This window comes from Dendropsophus ebraccatus, chromosome 14 (genome assembly GCF_027789765.1).
Source record: "Dendropsophus ebraccatus isolate aDenEbr1 chromosome 14, aDenEbr1.pat, whole genome shotgun sequence".
NCBI lineage: Eukaryota > Metazoa > Chordata > Amphibia > Anura > Hylidae > Dendropsophus > Dendropsophus ebraccatus.
In genome coordinates, this window is record NC_091467.1 from 66352020 (window position 1) to 66376143 (window position 24124).

General features: G+C 46.5%; 1 protein-coding gene across 8 annotated transcripts in view; it reads left to right on the forward strand.

Annotated features, from left to right (window-relative positions):
* The window catches only part of COX10 (cytochrome c oxidase assembly factor heme A:farnesyltransferase COX10), a 343376-nt gene that overhangs the window by 270510 nt on the left and 48742 nt on the right, over window positions 1–24124 (forward strand). For all 8 annotated transcript variants that reach the window (XM_069953299.1, XM_069953300.1, XM_069953302.1 and 5 more), the window contains one exon: window positions 371–495. In XM_069953299.1, coding sequence (XP_069809400.1) covers window positions 371–495 — 125 coding nt within the window. The remainder of the gene's footprint in view (window positions 1–370; window positions 496–24124) is intronic.

The following is a 24124-nucleotide window of genomic DNA, read 5'->3' on the forward strand; positions in this document are numbered from 1 at the left end:
ATATGGCAATCATCACTGGTAATGCCATTATTACTGGGGGCCACTGCAGTGCCTCTTACCTGGGTCTTAGTGAAGGGTCCTGAGCATGCACCGTGCTATCACATTACTGCACCATGGTATAGAATACTCATACACTGTGCACCTGGTATGGCGTCATATGCCTCTGAAGTGAATTGGGCTGTGTTGTAATACCAGATGCAGCCACTATCAAATGTATAGCGCTGTAGGAGACTTCAGCACTCGCATAAACCCCACGGCCCCTTCAGTCAACTGTGAATGATGATTGGTTAGGCAGTATATCTGGTCACTATATTGTAGTTTTACAGTATATGTATACTATATATAACACTACTGTCCTTCTTGTTTGCAGCTTTGGTGGTGATCACAGCTTCTGCCGGTTATGCCATGGCTCCCGTGCCCTTTGACCTGAGCTGCTTCCTGTTGGCATCTGTTGGCACTGGACTGGCCTCCTGTGCTGCCAATTCCATCAACCAGGTATGTGTACTTGTGCCATATATACTGCTTAGATGGTTTCTTCTGTTCTTATTGAGTGCGTGGGCTGCTGGATATTGAGCACCAATGTTAAGGAGCTGTCTGGGACTTTCATATTATTGGCTTGACACAACAAGTGATGTGAGGAAAGCGCCATGCTGGTCATTGTGGTTGTGCCTGGTACTACATATAGCTCAGTCCTATTCATTTAAATGCCAAGCTATGACATGATGTGACGCCCTGGTTGGTGTTGGTGCCATATGTGTTTTGCTATTGTGCAGAAATACCCATTGGCTGTAATGAGGTGTGACCACACGTGTGATGCCAGCAGTAGGTACAGACAGTCCAGCATAGGGGGAGTCCCCAGTGTCCATATGGCATGTGTAGAAGTAGTTAAAGGTTAGCTGAGACATTACACAGGTTTTGCATTTGCAATCGGGCACTGCCATTGTGATGACGTCTCTGCCGGATGCCATCTTTAGCCATTCCACAAATCGCTGACATTGATTCTGCTTGCAAAAATGGTAATTGAGGTTTGCGGTGTGGCTGATTCCTCTTCTCTTGTAATACATATATTTCATTAGCTGGTGGCTGTGGGTTACTGCAGATAAGGCCGAGCGGCTCACGTCGCCGCAGCATTCATGGAATCAAATGAGAGATAAGTAAATGAGTTTCCAGCACTTTATCCCCACACTGATCTTAAGAAGAAGCACCTCTTATGTCTGCATCCCCCCCCTTCCCGGACATATGGTGGGCTCACCGTGTTATGTGGTCTGGGGGCTTTTGATTGTTATAATCAAAGTGTTGTAGAAGTGCAGTGAAGGGGGAGGAAGAGCTGACGGTGGCAGCTTCTCTGATCTCCCTGTAAGATCCGCAGATAAGTCTCCAGACAGATCATATACATAATGGGAGGAAGGAGGCCCGGTCCCTATTATCTCTACACAACACACCTGTCCTGGTAATGGGCTCTCCGCCAGACGTGTACCGGGAGGGGACCGCTGTGTGACTGGTACCCTAACTGCTTCCTTTCATGTCCTACAAAAATGCAGAATTGCCGCGGCAGTGAAAGCACTGAGATACAGTGATGCATTTCTGCAGTTTTCATAGTATATAAAGCTCTAGATTCTATATATGTGGAATTTGCGGCTGATCAGTTCAGAGGCTCCTGCGCCGTTTGCATCACAAATAAAAGGGCTGAATCAGGAGAGATCATTGTTCCCTATGACAATGTCTCCGCAGATAACCAGCCTTAGAGGGAATCCTGCTGTGCCAGGGGTCAGAGGTCGGCTTCCAAGCCGAGGTGATTTTTTTTTTTCCTCCTCTTACCAGATATATAATTACGGTTTGTAAGAGTTCAGCGTGAGCGGATCTCCTTACACACACGAGCGTGGAGAGATGTGACACAGATACTTGTGCGTCCTGCCTCCGGTTTTTCAGCGCGGCGAGGCCACGGTGATACGGTTGAGCTTTGATGGAGGTTACGCAGTCTGCGCAGCGCCGTATAACATGGCGTCATGGGGAGCAGGACCTCGCACCGCTGATAAATGGAAATGAAATGTGATTTGTGACAGGTTGTTAAGGGAGAATCACCGCCATCACAGAGATGGGCCCGTCACTCCCGACAGGCCGCTTTTCTGCTTGATCACACGGGGCGGTTCGTGTCAGCCAATTCCTAAAGCTTTGATGTCATTCTGAATATTATTATTGCTCGTCTTCTTAAAGGGGAACAACACTAAAGAGATATAAGAGTAATAACAACCCTGCCATACTTCTGTGTAATACTTTTATTTACTCCTTTATTAGACACAAAAGTGACTCCATTGCTTTATTCTATAATGTGTCAGTCTAAGGTTTTATATATATATATATATATATATATATATATATATATATATATATATATATATGTATATTTATTATCTCCAGAAGGAGATGGACTGGATAATTTACAGAAGACTATGGGGGAGATTTATCACACATGGTGTAAAGTGAAACTGGCTCAGTTGCCCCTAGCAACCAATCAGATTCCACCTTTCATTTTCCAAAGAGTCTGTGAGGAATGAAAGGTGGAATTTGATTGGTTGCCAGGGGCAACTGAGCCAGTTTCACTTTACACCATGTTTGATAAATCTCCCCCTATGTGTACAGCTAACTCGGGGCCCCTAACAACCAATCAGATTCCACCTTTCATTCCTCACAGACTCTTTGGAAAATGAAAGGATAAATCTGATTGGTTGCTAGGGGCAACAGAGCCAGTTTCACTTTACTCCATGTTTGATAAATCTCCCCCCATGTATACAGCTGCCAGAGGAGAAAGCAGATTGACCAAGGAACGTATTGCAGACCAAATATACAGCTACCAGGGGAAAAGGGTCTGACTGATGCCTTAGTGAGGGATATATTTACCGGTATCTTCAGGGGAAGAAGATTGGGACCTGAGCACTATATATACAGTATCCACCAGATTGACTGACTGCATAACACACTGGGGACTATATGTACTGCTGCCATAAGGCAAAGGTGGCGGACTGGAGAACTTACTAGAGACTATAATGATAGCTATAAGAGGGAGAAGGACTGAAGAATTACTGGGGACTGTATTTACAGCGGCCTGAGAAGCACAGAGGAATGTACAGGGGGACTATACAGTATATACAGATACCAGAGGAGGAAGGAGGCTGACTGTGTTATTGGGGACTGTATTCAGGACTGCCAGAAGAGGAAGGAGACTGACTGGTGGTGATGTGACATGAACTGTGTGTAGAGTTGGAATTCTGGGTAAACAGCAAAGAAAAGGGTCATGTGATGTGGCACAGATTTTTGGGACTTTATACATGAACTAGATTTTTGTGGTAACCCCTTCAGTTGTCATGTTTTCCTGTAACCTGTGAGGAGTCACATACTATTGCAGATCACACCTGTATCCAATATCCAGCATTAATTATATACTAAATAAGGCAAAATAACCAGTTCCTCCATACAGAATATCTCATAGGACATGGAAGGATTGTGTTCATTGGAAGTAGATTCTGTAATATGTCAGATTGTCTCCTTGTGGGGTGAATGGAGGTCTCCAGCCACCAGACCCTTTGGTTATTTCCCCTGTTCATGTCACAGACACGTGAGCCTAGAATCGGACCTTGTATGTCTATTGGCCTGCACTGGGATATTGTCAGGGAGTTTTATTGTTAATATCCCCCTCGGTGCTTCATAGCTCTTGTATTACTACATTGTAATGAGTGGAATGTCCTATATTTTACACTTCTATCGAAGCTTCGCTCTGAGGGTCTGAGCCGTGTATCTCACTGTCCTGATTTAGTTGCATTCAAGTCTCTACAGAAAGAGAAATGAATGTAGACTAAATACAAGTGTCATTAATCTGTCATCACCCCGGTATTTCTGAGCTATTTGATGTGTCCACAGCGTGCTTTTATCTCCTGTCTGTGTGCGAGGCGAAAGGACTCTGTGCAGAATTTATAATATGTTGGAGGAAACGTGCTGAGGGGTATCTGTAAATAATGGTAACCCTGCAAAAGGGACCCGGCTTTTATTGTGGATGGTATATCACAGCATTCATATCCGGTCACCTAATACTGAACTCCTGTGTCCTGTGTTCTGTATAGTCTACTGCTTATAAGGAAATGACAGCTACACTATCATAACTACTATAATACCGCTCCTATATACAGGAATATAACTACTATAATACTGTCCCTATATACAAGAATATAACTACTATAATACTGCTCCCTATATACAAGAATATAACTACTATAATACTGCTCCTATACACAAGAATATAACTGCTATAATACTGCTCCTATATACAAGAATATAACTACTATAATACTGCTCCTATATACAAGAATATAACTACTATAATACTGCCCCCTATATACAAGAATATAACTACTATAATACTGCTCCTATATACAGGAATATAACTACTATAATACTGCTCCTATATACAGGAATATAACTACTATAATACTGCTCCTATATACAAGAATATAACTACTATAATACTGCTTCTATATACAGGAATATACACTTACTGGCCACTTAATTAGGTACACCATGCTAGTAACGGGTTGGACCCCCTTTTGCCTTCAGAACTGCCTCAATTCTTCATGGCATAGATACAACAAGGTGCTGGAAGCTTCCTCAGAGATTTTGGTCCATATTGACATGATGGCATCACACAGTTGCCGCAGATTTGTCGGCTGCACATCCATGATGCGAATCTCCCGTTCCACCACATCCCAAAGATGATCTATTGGATTGAGATCTGGTGACTGTGGAGGCCATTGGAGTACAGTGACCTCATTGTCATGTTCAAGCAGAAATCGAGACTCATCAGACCAGGCAACGTTTTTCCAATCTTCTACTGTCCAATTTCGATGAGCTTGTGCAAATTTTAGCCTCAGTTTCCTGTTCTTAGCTGAAAGGAGTGGCACCCGGTGTGGTCTTCTGCTGCTGTAGCCCATCTGCCTCAAAGTTGGACGTACTGTGCGTTCAGAGATGCTCTTCTGCCTACCTTGGCTGTAACGGTTGGCTATTTGAGTCACTGTTGCCTTTCTATCAGCTCGAACCAGTCTGCCCATTCTCCTCTGACCTCTGGCATCAACAAGGCATTTCCGCCCACAGAACTGCCGCTCACTGGATGTTATTTCTTTTTCGGACCATTCTCTGTAAACCCTAGAGATGGTTGTGCATGAAAATCCCAGTAGATCAGCAGTTTCTGAAATACTCAGACCAGCCCTTCTGGCACCAACAACCATGCCACGTTCAAAGGCACTCAAATCCCCTTTCTTCCCCATACTGATGCTCGGTTTGAACTGCAGGAGATTGTCTTGACCATGTCTACATGCCTAAATGCACTGAGTTGCCGCCATGTGATTGGCTGATTAGAAATTAAGTGGCAACGTGCAGTTGGACAGGTGTACCTAATAAAGTGGCCGGTGAGTGTAACTACTATAATACTGCTCCTATATACAGGAATATAACTACTATAATGTGAAATGGAGAGAAGAGTTCAGCTGCACCTCACACCTATGGCTGATACTAAAGCCGCTAAGCTACTTTAAAAACAAACACTAGGAATTTGGTATACAATTTGATCAAACCAATACGCCCCGTGTACCACGTGCAGGTATCTCCATTTCACATAACTACTATAATACTGCTACTATATACAAGAATATAACTACTATAGTACTGCTCCTATATACAAGAATATAACTACTATAATACTGCTACTATATACAAGAATATAACTACTATAATACTGCTCCTATATACAAGAATATAACTACTATAATACTGCTACTATATACAAGAATATAACTACTATAATACACGGAAACTGGAGAGAAAGGAACGGCTGCACATCCCATCTATGGCTGATACTAATGCCGCTAGGCCTATATTAAAAATCAGCACCAGAGTGTCTGTATATGAATTGATCAAGCCATATTGCCCCGTGTACCACCGCGCAGGTCCTCTGGTCCACACGGGTCCCTACGCTAACTCCACACCGTGTCGGTCAGCGACCGCCAACCCCGCAAAGCGTGCACGTGCAGGGAAGGGAGGCCTTGGAACGGCCCTGCAACCCCAATGTCACAGGACCAGACCCAAAAAGCCCCACCAAAACCCGGCCAGCACCACCGGCGGGGAAGGCTGCCCCCAAACGACACAAGTATGGATATGGTATTACACTTACCATTGCTGCTCTCACAGAATGGGGAAGACATAGGGTCCAGACATGTGAGCACAGGCATATCCAGCTAATTTTGGTCATGTGGGTCTTATAAAGGAGTGCTAGCTGTTCAGAGAGGGAGAACTGTAAAACACGGAAAAAGAACTGTAAAACATTTTGTTTCTCTCTTTTCTCCGTGTATTGCACTCCTCCTGGTGAGACCCACATGGCCGCAGTTGGCAGGAGACACCTGAGTGCACATGGTTTTAGTCCCTCCTGTTTTTTCCCATTCTGTTTGCTGCAGCTCTGGTGAGTGTAATACCTTATCCAGACTTGTGCTGCTTGGGGGCGACCTTCTCCGCCGGCGGTGCTGGCCGGGTTCTGGTGTGGTGTTTTTGGGTCTGGTCCTGTGGCATGGGGGTCGCAGGGCCGTCCCATGGCCCCCGTTCCCTGGCTGTGCACGCCTGCGGGGTTGGTGGCCACTGACTGGCACGGTGTGGACTTAGTTTAGGGACCCATGTGTATCAGATACCGGCACGAGGTACATGGGGCAGTATGGCTTGATCAATTCATACACAAAATTCTGATGTGTTTTTTATTTAGCCTAGCGGCACTGGTATCAGCCATAGGTGTGAGGTTCAGCACTCTGTTTCTTCCCTGAACCATAACTACTATAATACTGCACCTATATACAAGAATATAACTATTATAATTGTTCATGAATAAAAGTAAGCAGTAGCACTCACCCGTATGTTTCAGCTAAGCGGCTTAAGCCCCCCTAAAGATGGCTCAGACAGACATCAAACTCTGTTAAGAAGGGAATCCATATGGATCTCACGTTTAAATGCGGTTGGTCCGCTTGGCTTAAATGAACGCAATGATTTAAGTGTCTTTGTTTGATACCTGTTGTTTGTTTTTAACCATTGGTTGTTATTAATCACGTGCACGTAACAGTGTGTATATAACACCCCTTCCGGAATCCTGACGTCAGTACCTGGTCGACAAAGGGGGCGTGTCCCCGAAACGGCCGTCCCAGGACGCGCACACACCTCCCTTCCTCCCTGCAACTTGTGGATACAATAAAGCTGCTTAGCTGAAACATACGGGTGAGTGCTACTGCTTACTTCTATTCATGAACTTTGGTATATCTTGCTTCTGTTGTCTGCACCCCCGTTCAGCAGCCGTATCCACATCCATTGTTGGGCTGACTACGGATTCACAGATCCACCATACATTGTGCAATACGTGGCGCGGTGCAGGTCTCTACATCTCACTACTCTCATAACTATTATAATACTGCTCCTATATACAAGAATATAACTACTATAATACTGCTCCTATATACAAGTATATAACTACTATAATATGCACAAGCCAAAAAGACAGAAATGGCTGCACATCGCACCCATGGCTCACACGAAAGCTTATTCAGCTACATTTAAAACCAACATCAGAAGTTAGTATATAATTTGGCCAAACCATATTGCCTCATGTACCACGTGCAGGTCTTCTGATACACATGAGTCCCTAACCAAAAAACATCACTGTGCCGGTCAGTGACCACAATCCCCGCAAAACGTGCGCAAGCAGAGAAGGGGGGCCACGGAATGGCCCTGCAACCCCATTGTCACAGGACCAGACCCTTAAGGGCCCCCACGGACCCCGCAGACGCCACCGGCGGAAAAAGTGGACGCCAAGCAACACAAGTGTGAACAAGCTCTTACCTCTCTTTCCATTCCTCTGCAGGTAGAATGGGAGAATACTAGGAGATCCTCCCCTTATGTACACAGGTGCTTCCTGCTAATTTGGATCACATGGGTCTTACACAGCACGAGTGCTAGCCACAATGAAAAAAGGGACAGAATACATAAAATATGCACAAGCCAAAAAGACAGAAATGGCTGCACATCGCACCCATTCCGTGGCCACCCTTCTCTGCTTGCGCACGTTTTGCGGGGATTGTGGTTGCTGACCGGCACAGTGATGTTTTTTGGTTAGGGACTCGTGTATCAGAAGACCTGCACGTGGTACATGAGGCAATATGGTTTGGCCAAATTTTATACTAACTTCTGATGTTGGTTTTAAATGTAGCTGAATAAGCTTTCGTGTCAGCCATGGGTGCGATGTGCAGCCATTTCTGTCTTTTTGGCTTGTGCATATATAACTACTATAATACTGCTCCTATATACAGGAGTATAACTACTATAATACTGCTCCTATATACAGGAATATAACTACTATAATACTGCTCCTATATACAGGAATATAACTACTATAATACTCAGGGCCGATTCTAGCTCTTCTGCTGCCTGAGGCGAGAACTGAAATAGCGCCCCCCCCCCCCCCTCAACTGAGATCAACATCATATAAACACCAAATAATTCCACCACATGATGACTGCATATCAGCACTCCATAGTGACTAAATACTATTACCAATATTGCCACTACAAGGGGAAAATTCCACCACTGACTGATCAATACCACCAGTAGTGCTACTGAATAAAAAACACTGTATAGAGTCCAGCATTACCCCCACACAGTGACAGTATAGTGATCAGGGTACAGTTACATCCAGTGACTCACAAGTGACGTCTTCTCTCATCAGAGTTGTTCACTTTCTCTTTTCTTCTACATTCAGATCGGACTTCATCATGAAGACTTCTGTTAGCCATGACTTGTTCCCACAGCATCTATTGGACAGACATTTTAGGCTCCACAATTTAGAAGATCCCTTCTGCATCTCCACACTATTATAATCCCCATTCTCCTCATGTAGTCATAATCCCCCCAGGCAGTTATAATCCCCCCATCTCTTCCTGTAGTCATAATCCCCCGTGTCCCCCATCTCCTCATAATCCTCCAATCTCATCATAATCCCCCCCACCTGTGTCTCACCATCTTCTCATATTCCTCCTGTGCCCCCCATAATCACCCCCTGTATCATCCATCTCCTCATATTCCTCCTGTGTCCCCCACAATTACCCCCTGTATCATCCATCTCCTGTGTCCCCCCAACAATTACCCCCTGTATCATCCATCTCCTGTGTCCCCCCACAATCACCCCCTGTATCATCCATCTCCTGTGTCCCTCCATCTCCTGTGTCCCCCCATCTCCCCACAATCACCCCCTGTATCATCCATCTCCTGTGTCCCCCCAAGTCCCCACAATCACCCCCTGTATCATCCATCTCCTGTGTCTCCCCATCTCCCCACAATCACCCCCTGTATCATCCATCTCCTGTGTCCCCCCAAGTCCCCACAATCACCCCCTGTATCATCCATCTCCTGTGTCCCCCCATCTCCCCACAATCACCCCCTGTATCATCCATCTCCTGTGTCTCCCCATCTCCCCACAATCACCCCCTGTATCATACATCTCCTGTGTCTCCCCAAAATCACCCCCTGTATCATCCATCTCCTGTGTCCCTCCATCTCCTGTGTCCCCCCCATCTCCCCACAATCACCCCCTGTATCATCCATCTCCTGTGTCCCCCCCATCTCCCCACAATCACCCCCTGTATCATCCATCTCCTGTGTCCCCCCAAGTCCCCACAATCACCCCCTGTATCATCCATCTCCTGTGTCCCCCCAAGTCCCCACAATCACCCCCTGTATCATCCATCTCCTGTGTCCCCCCATCTCCCCACAATCACCCCCTGTATCATCCATCTCCTGTGTCCCCCCACAATCACCCCCTGTATCATCCATCTCCTGTGTCCCCCCATCTCCTGTGTCCCCCCCATCTCCCCACAATCACCCCCTGGATCATACATCTCCTGTGTCTCCCCACAATCACCCCCTGTATCATCCATCTCCTGTGTCCCCCCATCTCCTGTGTCCCCCCATCTCCCCACAATCACCCCCTGTATCATCCATCTCCTGTGTCCCCCCACAATCACCCCCTGAATCATCCATCTCCTGTGTCTCCCCACAATCACCCCCTGTATCATCCATCTCCTGTGTCCCCCCATCTCCTGTGTCCCCCCCATCTCCCCACAATCACCCCCTGTATCATCCATCTCCTGTGTCCCCCCACAATCACCCCCTGTATCATCCATCTCCTGTGTCCCCCCATCTCCCCACAATCACCCCCTGTATCATCCATCTCCTGTGTCCCCCCATCTCCTGTGTCCCCCCACAATCACCCCCTGTATCATCCATCTCCTGTGTCCCCCCATCTCCTGTGTCCCCCCCCATCTCCCCACAATCATCCCCTGAATCATACATCTCCTGTGTCTCCCCACAATCACCCCCTGTATCATCCATCTCCTGTGTCCCCCCCATCTCCCCACAATCACCCCCTGTATCATCCATCTCCTGTGTCCCCCCCATCTCCCCACAATCACCCCCTGTATCATCCATCTCCTGTGTCCCCCCATCTCCCCACAATCACCCCCTGTATCATCCATCTCCTGTGTCCCCCCATCTCCCCACAATCACCCCCTGTATCATCCATCTCCTGTGTCCCCCCACAATCACCCCCTGTATCATCCATCTCCTGTGTCCCCCCATCTCCTGTGTCCCCCCCATCTCCCCACAATCACCCCCTGAATCATACATCTCCTGTGTCTCCCCACAATCACCCCCTGTATCATCCATCTCCTGTGTCCCCCCATCTCCTGTGTCCCCCCCATCTCCCCACAATCACCCCCTGTATCATCCATCTCCTTTGTCCCCCCATCTCCTGTGTCCCTCCATCTCCTGTGTCCCCCCATCTCCTGTGTCCCCCCATCTCAGCAAAGTAAAACAAAAAACAGGCCAGCAGCTACTCACCTCACCAATCGTTCCCACGCAGTCCCTGTGGCCTCCTGGATGCTTCCTGGTCGCTTCCTGGTCAGGCTGATCACAGATCTCATGGAGCAGCCTGACCAGGAAGACATCACTGGCTGCTCCAGATCACTTCTAGATCGCAGCACTAACACAGCCTGCGACCTAGAAGTGAATGGCACAGAGCAGAGAACTCTTAGTTCCCTGCTCTGAGCCTCCTGTCAGCTGTGTGTGCCTCCTAATAAGGACACAGACACAGCTGACAGCAGGGGGCGCTCCTATAGTGCAGAAGCAGGGAGTCCGGCATCACACTGGAGTCCCTGCTTCTGCACGTATATTCCGTAAGCGGTACGCTATTAGCGTAGCACGCCCCGGAATACGCATACAGGAGCAGAGACATCAGTCTATGGCTGATCTCTCTGCTCCTGTAGTCAGTGAGCGGTCATGCATATAATATATGCATGAAAGCTCACTGTGCAGGGGCGGCCAGTGCCGCCCCCTGCAGGGTCGTGGGAGCTGCCGCCTGAGGCGAAGACTTCACTTCGCCTCATGGCAGATGCGGGCCTGATAATACTGCTCCTATATACAGGAATATAACTACTATAATACAGCTCCTATATACAGGAATATAACGACTATAATACTGCTCCTATATACAGGAATATAACTACTATAATACTGCTCCTATATACAAGAATATAACTACTATAATACTGCTCCTATATACAGGAATATAACTACTATAATACTGCCTCCTATCTGTGAGGACGTGTTTTGGTTGCTCTCCTGATGCCTGGTGGGGAAGCTCCCCAAGCGAGGCCCAGGCTTCAAGGCCTATTATGGGAAGTAATTCCCAGACCCCTCCATCTGTGGGTGAATACCCCAAAGTTTTTCCTGTTGGAAGAAAACATGAGAATGTCAGCAGTCCAAGTGCAGCAAGAAGTGTTGATGGGAGTAAAGTTGGTGAAGTAAAGAAAGTAGCGTCAGCAGCAGCAAGTAAGAGTGTGGTGGAAGAAGCTTCCAGTGTGAGGGTGCAGCAGGCAAAAGAAATGAATGTAAGAAAAGAAAGTTCTAAAGTTCTGGATAAACCAGAGAACAGAAACTCCCAGAATGTGCAGGATTTGCAGGAGGTGAGGCAGACTCCATTGCAGCCTTCAGGTGTGCAGCGCCCCCCTCCCCAAGGCAGACAGAGGAGAACGTCCTTGGAGAAGCAGACCATGCAGGAGAATCTGCAGCAGCCCGTGCTCATACGGTCTGACCGCACGTGATCCCGGAGCGGGAACTGCGCAAAAGTTACCATGACTGTGGAAGAGACCAAAGTGAGAGCAACTGGAAGGCTTCCTGGGAAGCACCAGGGGCCCGGTCTCCAGTCTGCAGATTGTGACTCCATAGTGAGAAGCCATCCACCTGCAAAGCTCCCAGAGCATAGAGAGCGCGCACCTGAGCTCTGCCTGGCTGATAACATACCTGCACTGGTAAAGAGAATAAACACACTAAAAAAGAGCAAACTACTGCTGCAAAAGCAGATTGACTGTGTATACCAGCTGAAAGCTGCAAACCCTCACAGCCATGCCATCCATGACAAGAAACTCACCTCCCTGGCTAAAGATCTTGTGGATAATGTGAAGGAGATTGAACAGATTCTGGAGCAGATGGGACCAGTTGCAGAGTCCTACAAGAACCAGCAACGATTTGAGGAGGACAAGCAGAGGTCTGAGCCCAAATCACATCCATCTACTGCTGGAACCAAGCCTAAGACCATCTTGGATGACAGCATGCAGTCCTGTGCAAGGCCTGTACTGAGACCAGCCACCTTTCCCTTTGAGAAAAAGGATTTGGACAGACAAGGAGAAGCAGGTGTCCAGCATCAGCAAGGACCTGCAGTAGCTGCTCACCAGACACCACAAGTCCCAGGAGACCCTACTGTGAAGCAGGACTATGGCATTGTACCTGAAGGTAACGGTGTAGTAGCAGTGCAGTCACCACAAGCCCTGGGGGGCAGTACAGAGCAGCAGGACTGTGAACTCTTATCTGAAACTAGCAGTGTGGCAGCACACCAGGGTTCACAGGTGATTGATGAGCAGGACTCTCTGGGCTCTGGGGTGGTGGACTCTCTGGGCTCTGGGGTGGTGGACTCTCTTGGCTCCGATGGGGTCTCGCCGGCCTCTGATGCTGTGGACTGTCTGGGCTCTGCTGTGCAGGATCATGATACAAGTGACTCTGTGGATATGACTGTATCTGACATTGCTGATAATCCTGGGTGTGATATTGATGCTTCACAGTCTGTGTGGGACCTGGGATCATCTTTGGGGTCTGGGCCTTCTATAGCGCACCGTGTAGAGGCTGGTAACATGGAGACCATAGAGGTTGATGGTGGAGAGGGGACTGTACAACCTGGGGCACAGGACTTCCCTCCGTTGACTACAGAGGTGTCACATCCCAGTAGTTCAGGTGGTCAGCAGCCAGCACAGCGCCCCCCAAGTACAGCAGGAGGGTAGAACTGGGCAGGCCTCCTCTGCCAATGCCTGGAGCCGGGGATCACCATTCTCCTCTAATGTAAACTATACAGGCCAGGCATTTAAGAGGAGGAATGTGGTCAGGTTCAGGCATAGAGGGGCCAAGGAAGATCTGCCAGACAGGAGGTTCATAGTCCGAGAGCTACTGTGCAAACAGATGGGCTTCTTGTCAACTAACATCCTGGCAGTGATCAATCTTCCGGACAGACAGGGCTAAGATATCAGCTTCAAGCTTATGTCTGACCTGGACCGCTTCTGGTCTGGCTTCGCCAGGTTCAGAGATGCTGATGGGTGGAATAAGTTCAGTTTTATCCCCATCTCTAAGCCAGACACTGTTAATGTTACCATCTTATTCTGGAATGAGTCTGTTCCCCATCAGGACATTGTGATCTGGCTCAGGAGACATTGTGAGCTGATGTCTGATCTGACTAAGACCAGGGATGAGGATGGTATATGGACTGGAGGGTGGCGGGTCTTGGTGAGGTTACACCAACATAATAACATAACCCAACATCTGCCCAATTCATTCTTCATTGGTCGGGAGAAGGGCGTCTGTTTTTATGCAGGTCAGCCTAGGAAATGTTTTAAGTGTGGGAAGCCTGGCCATATAGCGAGTGTGTGTACTGTCCTGAAGTGCCATCTGTGTGGGGAGACCGGCCATGTGAGTGCTGAGTGTAAGAGCATTAGATGTAATCTTTGTGGTAAGATTGGTCACCCCCATAGAGACTGTCCTGATGCCTGGCATAACATCTGTAAGGACTTCCCTGATGAGGACCTGGAGGAGGAGACGTTGTTGTCAGGGTCAATGTTGTCACAGCCAGAGCCCCAGCACAATAGTAATGATATAGTGCAAGACCAGCCCCATCCAGTATCCATTGAAGAGAACAGGGAGGGTGCTGAGCAGGTTGTGCAGCACTCAGCGGCCATGTCTTCTCCTGCCCTAAAGGTTAATGCTGAGAGTAATAAAAATCCACAGAAGAGAAAGAAGAAAGATAAGTCTAGCCGCATACCTGAAGGTGAATGGACTACTGTCCGGAAACCTTCTAAAAAGAAAGTGGGTACAGCACCAGGTGTAATGGTGGTAGAGAATAGGTACAGTGTCCTATCAGAGTCAGATGTAGAGGCAGAGATGGAAAAAGAGTTGAACAGAGTCCGTGAAGAGTTTGATGAGGAGCCAGAGGGCGATCCTCCCCCCATAAAAAAGAGACTCCCCCAAGTTGAGCAGCAGACTGAGTCAGACATGGAGACGGCTGGTGAACATGAGGACTCTGATTCAGATCTATAATGATGAGGGTTATATCTCTGATACTTCTAACTGGCTTTGCTCTGATGGCGGACTTTACCCTAAACTTCATTTCGAGTAACGTAAATAGTATAAGAGTGAGGAGGACACGACAGGCTGTCTATGAGCATCTGGAATATCTTGATGCCGATGTGTTTTTCTTACAGGAAACCCGGTTAAATACTTTAGGGCTCTTACGAGAGGCAGAGCGGGAATGGCAGCATGGTCCGTCCTTTTGGTCACTGGCTGTGGAACAGAGTGCCGGGGTCTCTATTCTGTTTAACACCCATGATGTCACCGTACATAAGTTAACAGAAGTATTAATGGGACGGTGCTTAGTGCTGGAAATTACTATTCGAGGTAGAAGACTCCGGCTTATTAACATCTATGGTCCACAGACAGTGACTGAAAGGATTAACCTCTATAATGAAGTAAAGCCATACCTTTTTACATCTGTTCCGGTGGTCTTGGCGGGGGATTTTAATGCCTCTAGGTCAACTGATGACAGATCCTCTCATAGACCACTGACCAGGGATTCTAAGGTCCTCAACAGAATCATTCTGCAAGCTGGATTGTCTGATGTGTTTATACAGGGTGGTAGGAGGCCAAAATATACCTACTCATGTGGTGGACGAAGTAGTAGAATAGACCTAGCCCTGGTAAGCCCTACAGAGGTCATCAGTCAGAAAAATGAAAAATTGGTTCCCTATTCAGACCATCTTGCCTTGTATTTTTGTTTGGGTGCTACAAAGTGTCCAGACATAGGTAAAGGGTTATGGAGACTCAATTCCAGTCTTGTAGAGGATCTTTCTGTTCAGGAACAAGTTCACTCTCTTTTAATGAGTCAGCTAGAGAGAGTGGACTTTTATGATCAAATGGCCGACTGGTGGGAGGACGTCAAGGATGAGATCAGAACCCTCTTAAAGAGACTGTCAATTAATAGAGGGAAAAGTAAGTATGGCCAGTATCTCAGGCTGCGTAAAGAATTGGAGTCACTCTATTCGGCGGGTGGGGAAAACCAACAGAAGATTGACCGGCTAAAATCTGAGATAAGGCAGTATCCGTATAGCAGGTATACCTCCTTGGTAGTTGAACGGGATTATGGGTCCTTAGGGTCTCCTGATCCCTTTGAAAATTGCCGGGAGCGCGTGGCAAAGAAATCTGTCACCGGTCTCACTGACTCCCAGGGTGTTTTGCAGGAATCTCGGGAGGGTATCCTGGGGGTCGTGAGATCTTACTATACTGACTTGTTTCGGAGGAAGGCTTTGGATAAAGAAAAAGTGACCCAATTCTTGGAGGCAACTCTAGTGCCTGATACTAATAATTTGGATTTTTCTCCTTTGACAGCAGAATTATCAGTGGAGGAGGTCAAAGAGGCCATTGATAAGTTACATCTGAAGAAGGCACCAGGTCCAGATGGGATAACAGCTGAATTCTATAAGAAATTTAGAGACCTCTTGGCTCTAATCCTCGTGGATGTATATAGAAATTGTCTAGAAAATCACCTGATGCCTCCATCCATGAGGGTCTCATCGTTGATTTTGCTGTCTAAAGGTAAAGACCCTAGCGACATCAAGAACTGGAGGCCAATTGCCCTCTTGAATGTCGATAGGAAGATTCTGGCAAAAATTCTGTTCTCTAGATTAGTTTGTTTGTCCCCGGCACTGTTGGCAGGCTGTCAGTATGGCATGGTAAAAGGGCGGAACATCTCTGGAGCGGTGCTCTCCATCAGGGAGATGTTTGAGAGATGTAAAGCCCTTGGGTGTGGGAGATATGTTGTGAGTCTGGACCAGGCTAAAGCCTTTGACAGAGTTGATCATGAGTATCTATGGGCCACTTTGACAAAGTACGGTATTCCCGGACAATTCATAGATTGGCTGAGAACTTTGTACTGTGAGGCCGAGAGCTTTCCTCTGATCCATGGTTGGCAGGGTGGCACGTTCAGGGTTGAGGCAGGGGTGCGACAAGGTTGCCCACTGAGTCCACTGCTGTATGTGTTTGCCTTAGACCCGTTTCTGAGATCACTGCAGCGTGTGGGTTTCAGGGGGTACCGGTCCCCCATTGCTTGTCCCTGGATGTTGTTGCCTACGCGGATGATGTGACTGTAGTAATATCTGAGCCTCGTGAGGTGGAGATGTTGTCTGCAGCCATCAGAAGTTACTCGGAGGCCTCAGGGTCTCTGGTCAACCTTGAGAAGAGTCAAGCTCTCTGGATATTAGATAGTGATCCAGTTTTTGATCTGCCACAGTTTTCGAGCGCCTCCTCCTGTATTAAGATCTTAGGGGTTAAATTCGGGAGGGATGACAATGCCAGGTTAAATTGGGAAGAGAGAAGTTGGATGCCGGAAATGCAAAGGTTCAGCGATGGAAGAACTGGAGGCTGACCTATAGAGAAAGGGTTACGATGTTGAAGACTTACCTGGTCCCTGTCTTCTTGTATGTCTCTGTTGTCTTTCCTTTGCCAGAATCTTTCTCGGCTAGGCTCTTTAGCCTGTTCTTCCAGCTTTTTTGGGGGAACAGGTTGAACATGATAAAAAGGGGTATAACTTACGTCCAGAGGAGAGAGGGTGGACTGGATATTCTTAATCCAAGGGTGTTCTTTGACTCCATGTTTCTAAAAGTTAATTTTGGTTGCATGGACTCAAACAACAGTCCTCTGTGGGTAAATAGTATCAGGGACTGGATATTGCCTTTTGCAGAATCCTGGGTGCGAGGCGGCAGTCTCAAGAGGGGGAGAAGGACGAGAGACTACCTCCCCCAGTATGTGGAGTATAGCCTGAAGTGTGTCAGGAGGTGGAGGCTGGAGAAGTCTTACATTGAGGGGAAGTCAAGAAAAGAACTGTACTTCAGAATATGTAGGGCTTTCTTCTGTTCTCCACTTGCCTTGAGGGATTGTGTGACCACCACCCTGCAGGAAAGCCTTAGGTTCCTCAATAGGAAGCGACTCCCAGCTAAACTTTTTGACATTGACATGCCCCCCCCCCCTCGACACGCATTCCAAAACAATAGACCGCTGTGTGTTACCCCCAGTAGTATATACCCCTTGTGTGCTACCGCCAGTAATATATACCCCTTGTGTCCTGCCCCCAGTAGTATATACCCCTTGATTGCTTCCCCCAGTAGTATATAGACCCCTGTGTTCCCCCAGTTATATACAGCCCCCGTGTGCTCCCCCAGAAGTATATAGACCTCCTGTGTGCTGCCCCAGTTGTATATAGACCCCCCTGTGTGCTGCCCCCAGTTGTATATACCCCCTGTGTGCTCCCCCACTAGTATATAGGTCCCCTGTGTGCTCCCTCAGGGGTATTTAGCCCCCCTGTGTGCTCCCACACTTGGATATAGACCTCCTGTGTGCTCCTCCACTTGGATATAGACCCCTGTGTGCTCCTCCAGTAGTATATAAACCCCCTGTGTGGTTCCCCCAGTAGTATATAGACCCCCTGTGTGCCCCACCAGTATTATATAGACTCCTTGTGTGCTGCCCCATTAGTATACAGACCCCTGTGTGCTCCCCCAGTTATATATAGACCACCTGTGTGCCTCACAAGTAGTATATAGACCCCCTGTATGTTCCCCCAGTAGTATATAGACCCCCTGTGTGCCCCACCAGTAGTATATAGACCCCTGTGTGCTCCCCCAGTAGTACATAGCCCCCCTGTGTGCTCCCCCACTTGGATATAGACCTCCTGTGTGCTCTCCAAGTTGTATATAGACCCCATTCTGCTGCCCCAAGTAGTATATAGACCCCCTGTGTGCTGACCCCAGTAGTATATAGACCTTTCTGTGAAGCCCCAGTAGTCTATAGCCCCCCTGTGTGCTCCCCCCATTTATATAGACCCCCGATGTGCGCTCCCCCAGTTATACTGTGTGCTCCCCCTCCCATATAGTATATAACACAATAAAACAAACACACTCACCTGGGTCCGGGCGTCTCCTCTTCTCTTCACTCTTGTGGCCGCAGGAAGGGTTTTCCCTGCGATCACAAGAGGCCGCACTCCTTTTGTCCTGTCGCCGATTCTCCAGTGATGTCACTGGAGCACCGACACCACAAGGACAGAGCGGCCACTTGTGACCGCAGGGAAAACACTTCCTGCGGCCACAAGAGTGACTGACAGGAAGGGAGCCAATGTCTCCCGTCCTGTCAGTGCTGCTGCATGTAACTATGAGCGCTCATTACAAGTGCTCATAGTTACAGTTCAGATGGCAGCAGCGAGCGGGGCAGCGGCCCTGTTCAGCGGTCTTGAGCACAAGAGCGGGGTGTGGGGGCCCCCCTGGATGTTGGGGGCCCCAAGCGATCGCTTGGGGTGCTTGGTGCCAAAGACCGCCACTGAGGAAAATATGGGAAGAAGTATCCAGCAAGCTCAACATCCCATTGCTGCAATCCCTGACGTATCCCGACATCATCTATGGCGTTCCTTCCAGTAACAGTAACATTGACAGGGGGACAATGTACCTAATAATAACTGTTATAAAATATTACCACTGGCATATGAGAACCCGCGTGTCCATACACAACGAGCCATTCCATCATATCACAGCCGTCAGACAAATCATGTCCGAACTCCACTGGGTAAAGGCATTAGAGGCGAGGAGGAACCAGGAGAATAGGAAACTATGGAGGAATGTATCTATGGTGTAAACTGGTTTCATTTTATATTACATTTTGTGTTCTAATTTTTTTTCCCTGCAGATGCGGACTCTTTTAAGTTAATTATTTTTTGCATATACTCAAGTTGAGTAATAGTGTGTGAAATGCCTGGAATTTCAGTTTTTGTATTGTCAGATGATTTATTTATTTTGTAATTTGTGTTTGTTTTTTTACAATAAAAATTGCTCCTATATACAGGAATATAACTACTATAATACTGCTCCTATATAAAAGAATATAACTACTATAATACTGCCCCCTATATACAGGGATATAACTACTATAATACTGCTCCTATATAAAAGAATAGAACTACTATAATACTGCCCCTTATATACATGAATATAACTACTGTAATACTGCCCCCTATATACAGGAATATAACTATTATAATACTACTCCTATATACAAGAATATAACTACTATAACACTGCCTCCTATATACAGGAATATAACTACTATAATACTGCCTCCTATATACAGGAATATAACTACTATAATGCTGCTCCTATATACAAGAATATAACTACTATAATACTGCCCCCTATATACAGGGATATAACTACTATAATACTGCTCCTATATACAGGAATATAACTACAATACTGCTCCTATATACAAGAATATAACTACTATAATACTGCTCCTATATACAGGAATATAACTACTATAATACTGCTCCTATATACAAGAATATAACTACTATAATCCTGCTCCTATATACAAGAATATAACTACTATAATCCTGCTCCTATATACAAGAATATAACTACTATAATACTGCCCCTATATACAAGAATATAACTACTATAATACTGCTCCTATATACAAGAATATAACTACTATAACACTGCCTCCTATATACAGGAATATAACTACTATAATACTGCCTCCTATATACACCGGTACCACTTTATACTCTTCGGCCCTGCACAGTCCCTCTCTTGTCTCGGTATCTGTTACAGTGCTGTACTTCTTGAAAAATGTATAGTATGGTACCGTGTGCGGTAGGGACGGTGTGCGGTGTAGGGATGATTGTTGCTGTGGATAATGGTAATTGTGATACGGGGTCGGTGATTGGGGGGGGGGGCGGTTACACAGGAGATGTGTAATTATTCCGTCATGTGCTGCCACCTAAATTGTTATGACTGGAACCTACAGATTGTGACTGAGGAGCTTTCATCTCTGCATAATCTTAGATCTTTATGATCCCCTTCCCCAAACCTCAGAGACCGGGCTCTAATTTGTCTTCAGACGCTCAGCTCCTTTCAAGAGATCTCGGAGCGGCGTCGGCGTATTCTCACGTCATGTGTTTTATGGTTTAGGCTGTGCTGCTGTTTTATACACATCCAGATGATGAGACTGTAGGCAGACACCATCTACCCCAGAGATGGAGTATATAGATGTCCTGGTACCTGTCTGTATCCCTGACCTTCACCTGTGCTCTGTATATAAAGATGTCTATAGAGTAACCTGTTCTTATATGAAACTGCCAGATTATTCTAAGGGATCAGTATAAAAGAAGTAATGTAATGTGACCCCACAGACAGAATAGTGAGTGCAGCTCTGGAGTATAATACAGGGTGTAACTCAGGATCAGTAATGTAATGTATGTACACAGTGACCCCACCAGCAGAATAGTGAGTGCAGCTCTGGAGTATAATACAGGATGTAACTCAGGATCAGTAATGTATGTACACAGTGACCCCCACCAGCAGAATAGTGAGTGCAGCTCTGGAGTATACTACAGGATGCAACTCAGGATCAGTTTGGAATAGTAAAGACTACATGCTTCTTTTTTTTTTCCTCCGCAGGAGTTAGTGACCATTGTATGGTTGTATACACTTGTACCATGTGTTGGTGTGTGTGTATATATATATATATATATATATGTTTGGAAATACTCCTGATGCGTATCTATAATGGAAACAATAATGAGGTGTAAACAGACTCTTAACTGTAAAGAGGTGATCAGAGGATATACTAGATATAGGCGGATATAGTGGGATTAGTGGGCAGCCCTGAGGTTAATGATATTGATAGGATCCGTCCTTGCAGTCAGTACTTAGAGGGGATGTCTATTAGGGTGATTGAGCACTGTGAGGGGCGGCAGAGATAGCGGTGTGGGGAGTATTAGGGGGATCATGTAAGGACAATCTCAGGACTCCACACTCCTCTCCATGTTGCCTTCCTCAAGTTGTTGGGCAGATAACAGGCCATTAGCTTTGTGTATAATCGATGAGGACGTTGTCTGTAGCAGATAACAGCCGTGAGGGGTCTCAGGGTCTTACCAAGGTGAAAGGTCAGATCAGCAGTGAAGAGGCCAGCGCCTTATTTTCCATCATTGCCCTCTCCTATTGCTATGGATCACAGTAATGGAGTCCCCATCCCTTCACTCTCTGTAACGTATCCTCTCCTGGTGAGCATACACACAGGATGGATTATATTGTGCTGTGCTATACAGTCTGTTGCTCCCTGTTATCAGCCCGGCCCTGTTGTTGTTTAGAACCCCCCCCCCTCTTGTGTGGAGACCCCATTCACATAAGTGATTGTTATTGGATTGGAACTTGATGTCAGTATGAATTGTTCTAAACCTTGATAAAGAATCACTCATTCTATAAAACAACTGATTTTAATAAAGAATGATTTCATTGAGCTGCTACGTTGTAAGAGACGAGAGGATAGACTGCTACGTTGTAAGAGACGAGAGGATAGACTGCTACGTTGTAAGAGACGAGAGGATAGATTGCTACATTGTAAGAGACGAGAGGATAGACTGCTACGTTGTAAGAGACGAGAGGATAGATTGCTACATTGTAAGAGACGAGAGGATAGACTGCTACATTGTAAGAGACGAGGGGATAGACTGCTACATTGTAAGAGACGGGAGGATAGACTGCTACATTGTAAGAGGCGAGAGGATAGACTGCTACATTGTAAGAGACGGGAGGATAGACTGCTACATTGTAAGAGACGAGAGGATAGACTGCTACATTGTAAGAGACGAGGGGATAGACTGCTACATTGTAAGAGGCGAGAGGATAGACTGCTACATTGTAAGAGACGAGAGGATAGACTGCTACATTGTAAGAGACGGGAGGATAGACTGCTACATTGTAAGAGACGGGAGGATAGACTGCTACATTGTAAGAGATGAGAGGATAGACTGCTACATTGTAAGAGACGAGAGGATAGACTGCTACATTGTAAGAGACAAGAGGATAGACTGCTACATTGTAAGAGACGAGAGGATAGACTGCTACATTGTAAGAGAGGAGAGGATAGACTGCTACATTGTAAGAGACGAGAGGATAGACTGCTACATTGTAAGAGACGGGAGGATAGACTGCTACATTGTAAGAGACGGGAGGATAGACTGCTACATTGTAAGAGATGAGAGGATAGACTGCTACATTGTAAGAGACGAGAGGATAGACTGCTACATTGTAAGAGACAAGAGGATAGACTGCTACATTGTAAGAGACGAGAGGATAGACAAATGACGAGAGGATAGACTGCTACATTGTAAGAGACAAGAGGATAGACTGCTACATTGTAAGAGACAAGAGGATAGACTGCTACATTGTAAGAGACAAGAGGATAGACTGCTACATTGTAAGAGACGAGAGGATAGACTGCTACATTGTAAGAGACGAGAGGATAGACTGCTACATTGTAAGAGACAAGAGGATAGACTGCTACATTGAAAGAGACGAGAGGATAGACAAATGACGAGAGGATAGACTGCTACATTGTAAGAGACGAGAGGATAGACTGCTACATTGTAAGAGACGGGAGGATAGACTGCTACATTGTAAGAGACGGGAGGATAGACTGCTACATTGTAAGAGACGGGAGGATAGACTGCTACATTGTAAGAGATGAGAGGATAGACTGCTACATTGTAAGAGACGAGAGGATAGACTGCTACATTGTAAGAGACAAGAGGATAGACTGCTACATTGTAAGAGACGAGAGGATAGACAAATGACGAGAGGATAGACTGCTACATTGTAAGAGACGAGAGGATAGACTGCTACATTGTAAGAGACGGGAGGATAGACTGCTACATTGTAAGAGACGGGAGGATAGACTGCTACATTGTAAGAGATGAGAGGATAGACTGCTACATTGTAAGAGACGAGAGGATAGACTGCTACATTGTAAGAGACAAGAGGATAGACTGCTACATTGTAAGAGACGGGAGGATAGACTGCTACATTGTAAGAGACGGGAGGATAGACTGCTACATTGTAAGAGACGAGAGGATAGACTGCTACATTGTAAGAGACGAGGGGATAGACTGCTACATTGTAAGAGACGGGAGGATAGACTGCTACATTGTAAGAGGCGAGAGGATAGACTGCTACATTGTAAGAGACGGGAGGATAGACTGCTACATTGTAAGAGACGAGAGGATAGACTGCTACATTGTAAGAGACGAGGGGATAGACTGCTACATTGTAAGAGGCGAGAGGATAGACTGCTACATTGTAAGAGACGAGAGGATAGACTGCTACATTGTAAGAGACGGGAGGATAGACTGCTACATTGTAAGAGACGGGAGGATAGACTGCTACATTGTAAGAGATGAGAGGATAGACTGCTACATTGTAAGAGACGAGAGGATAGACTGCTACATTGTAAGAGACAAGAGGATAGACTGCTACATTGTAAGAGACGAGAGGATAGACTGCTACATTGTAAGAGAGGAGAGGAT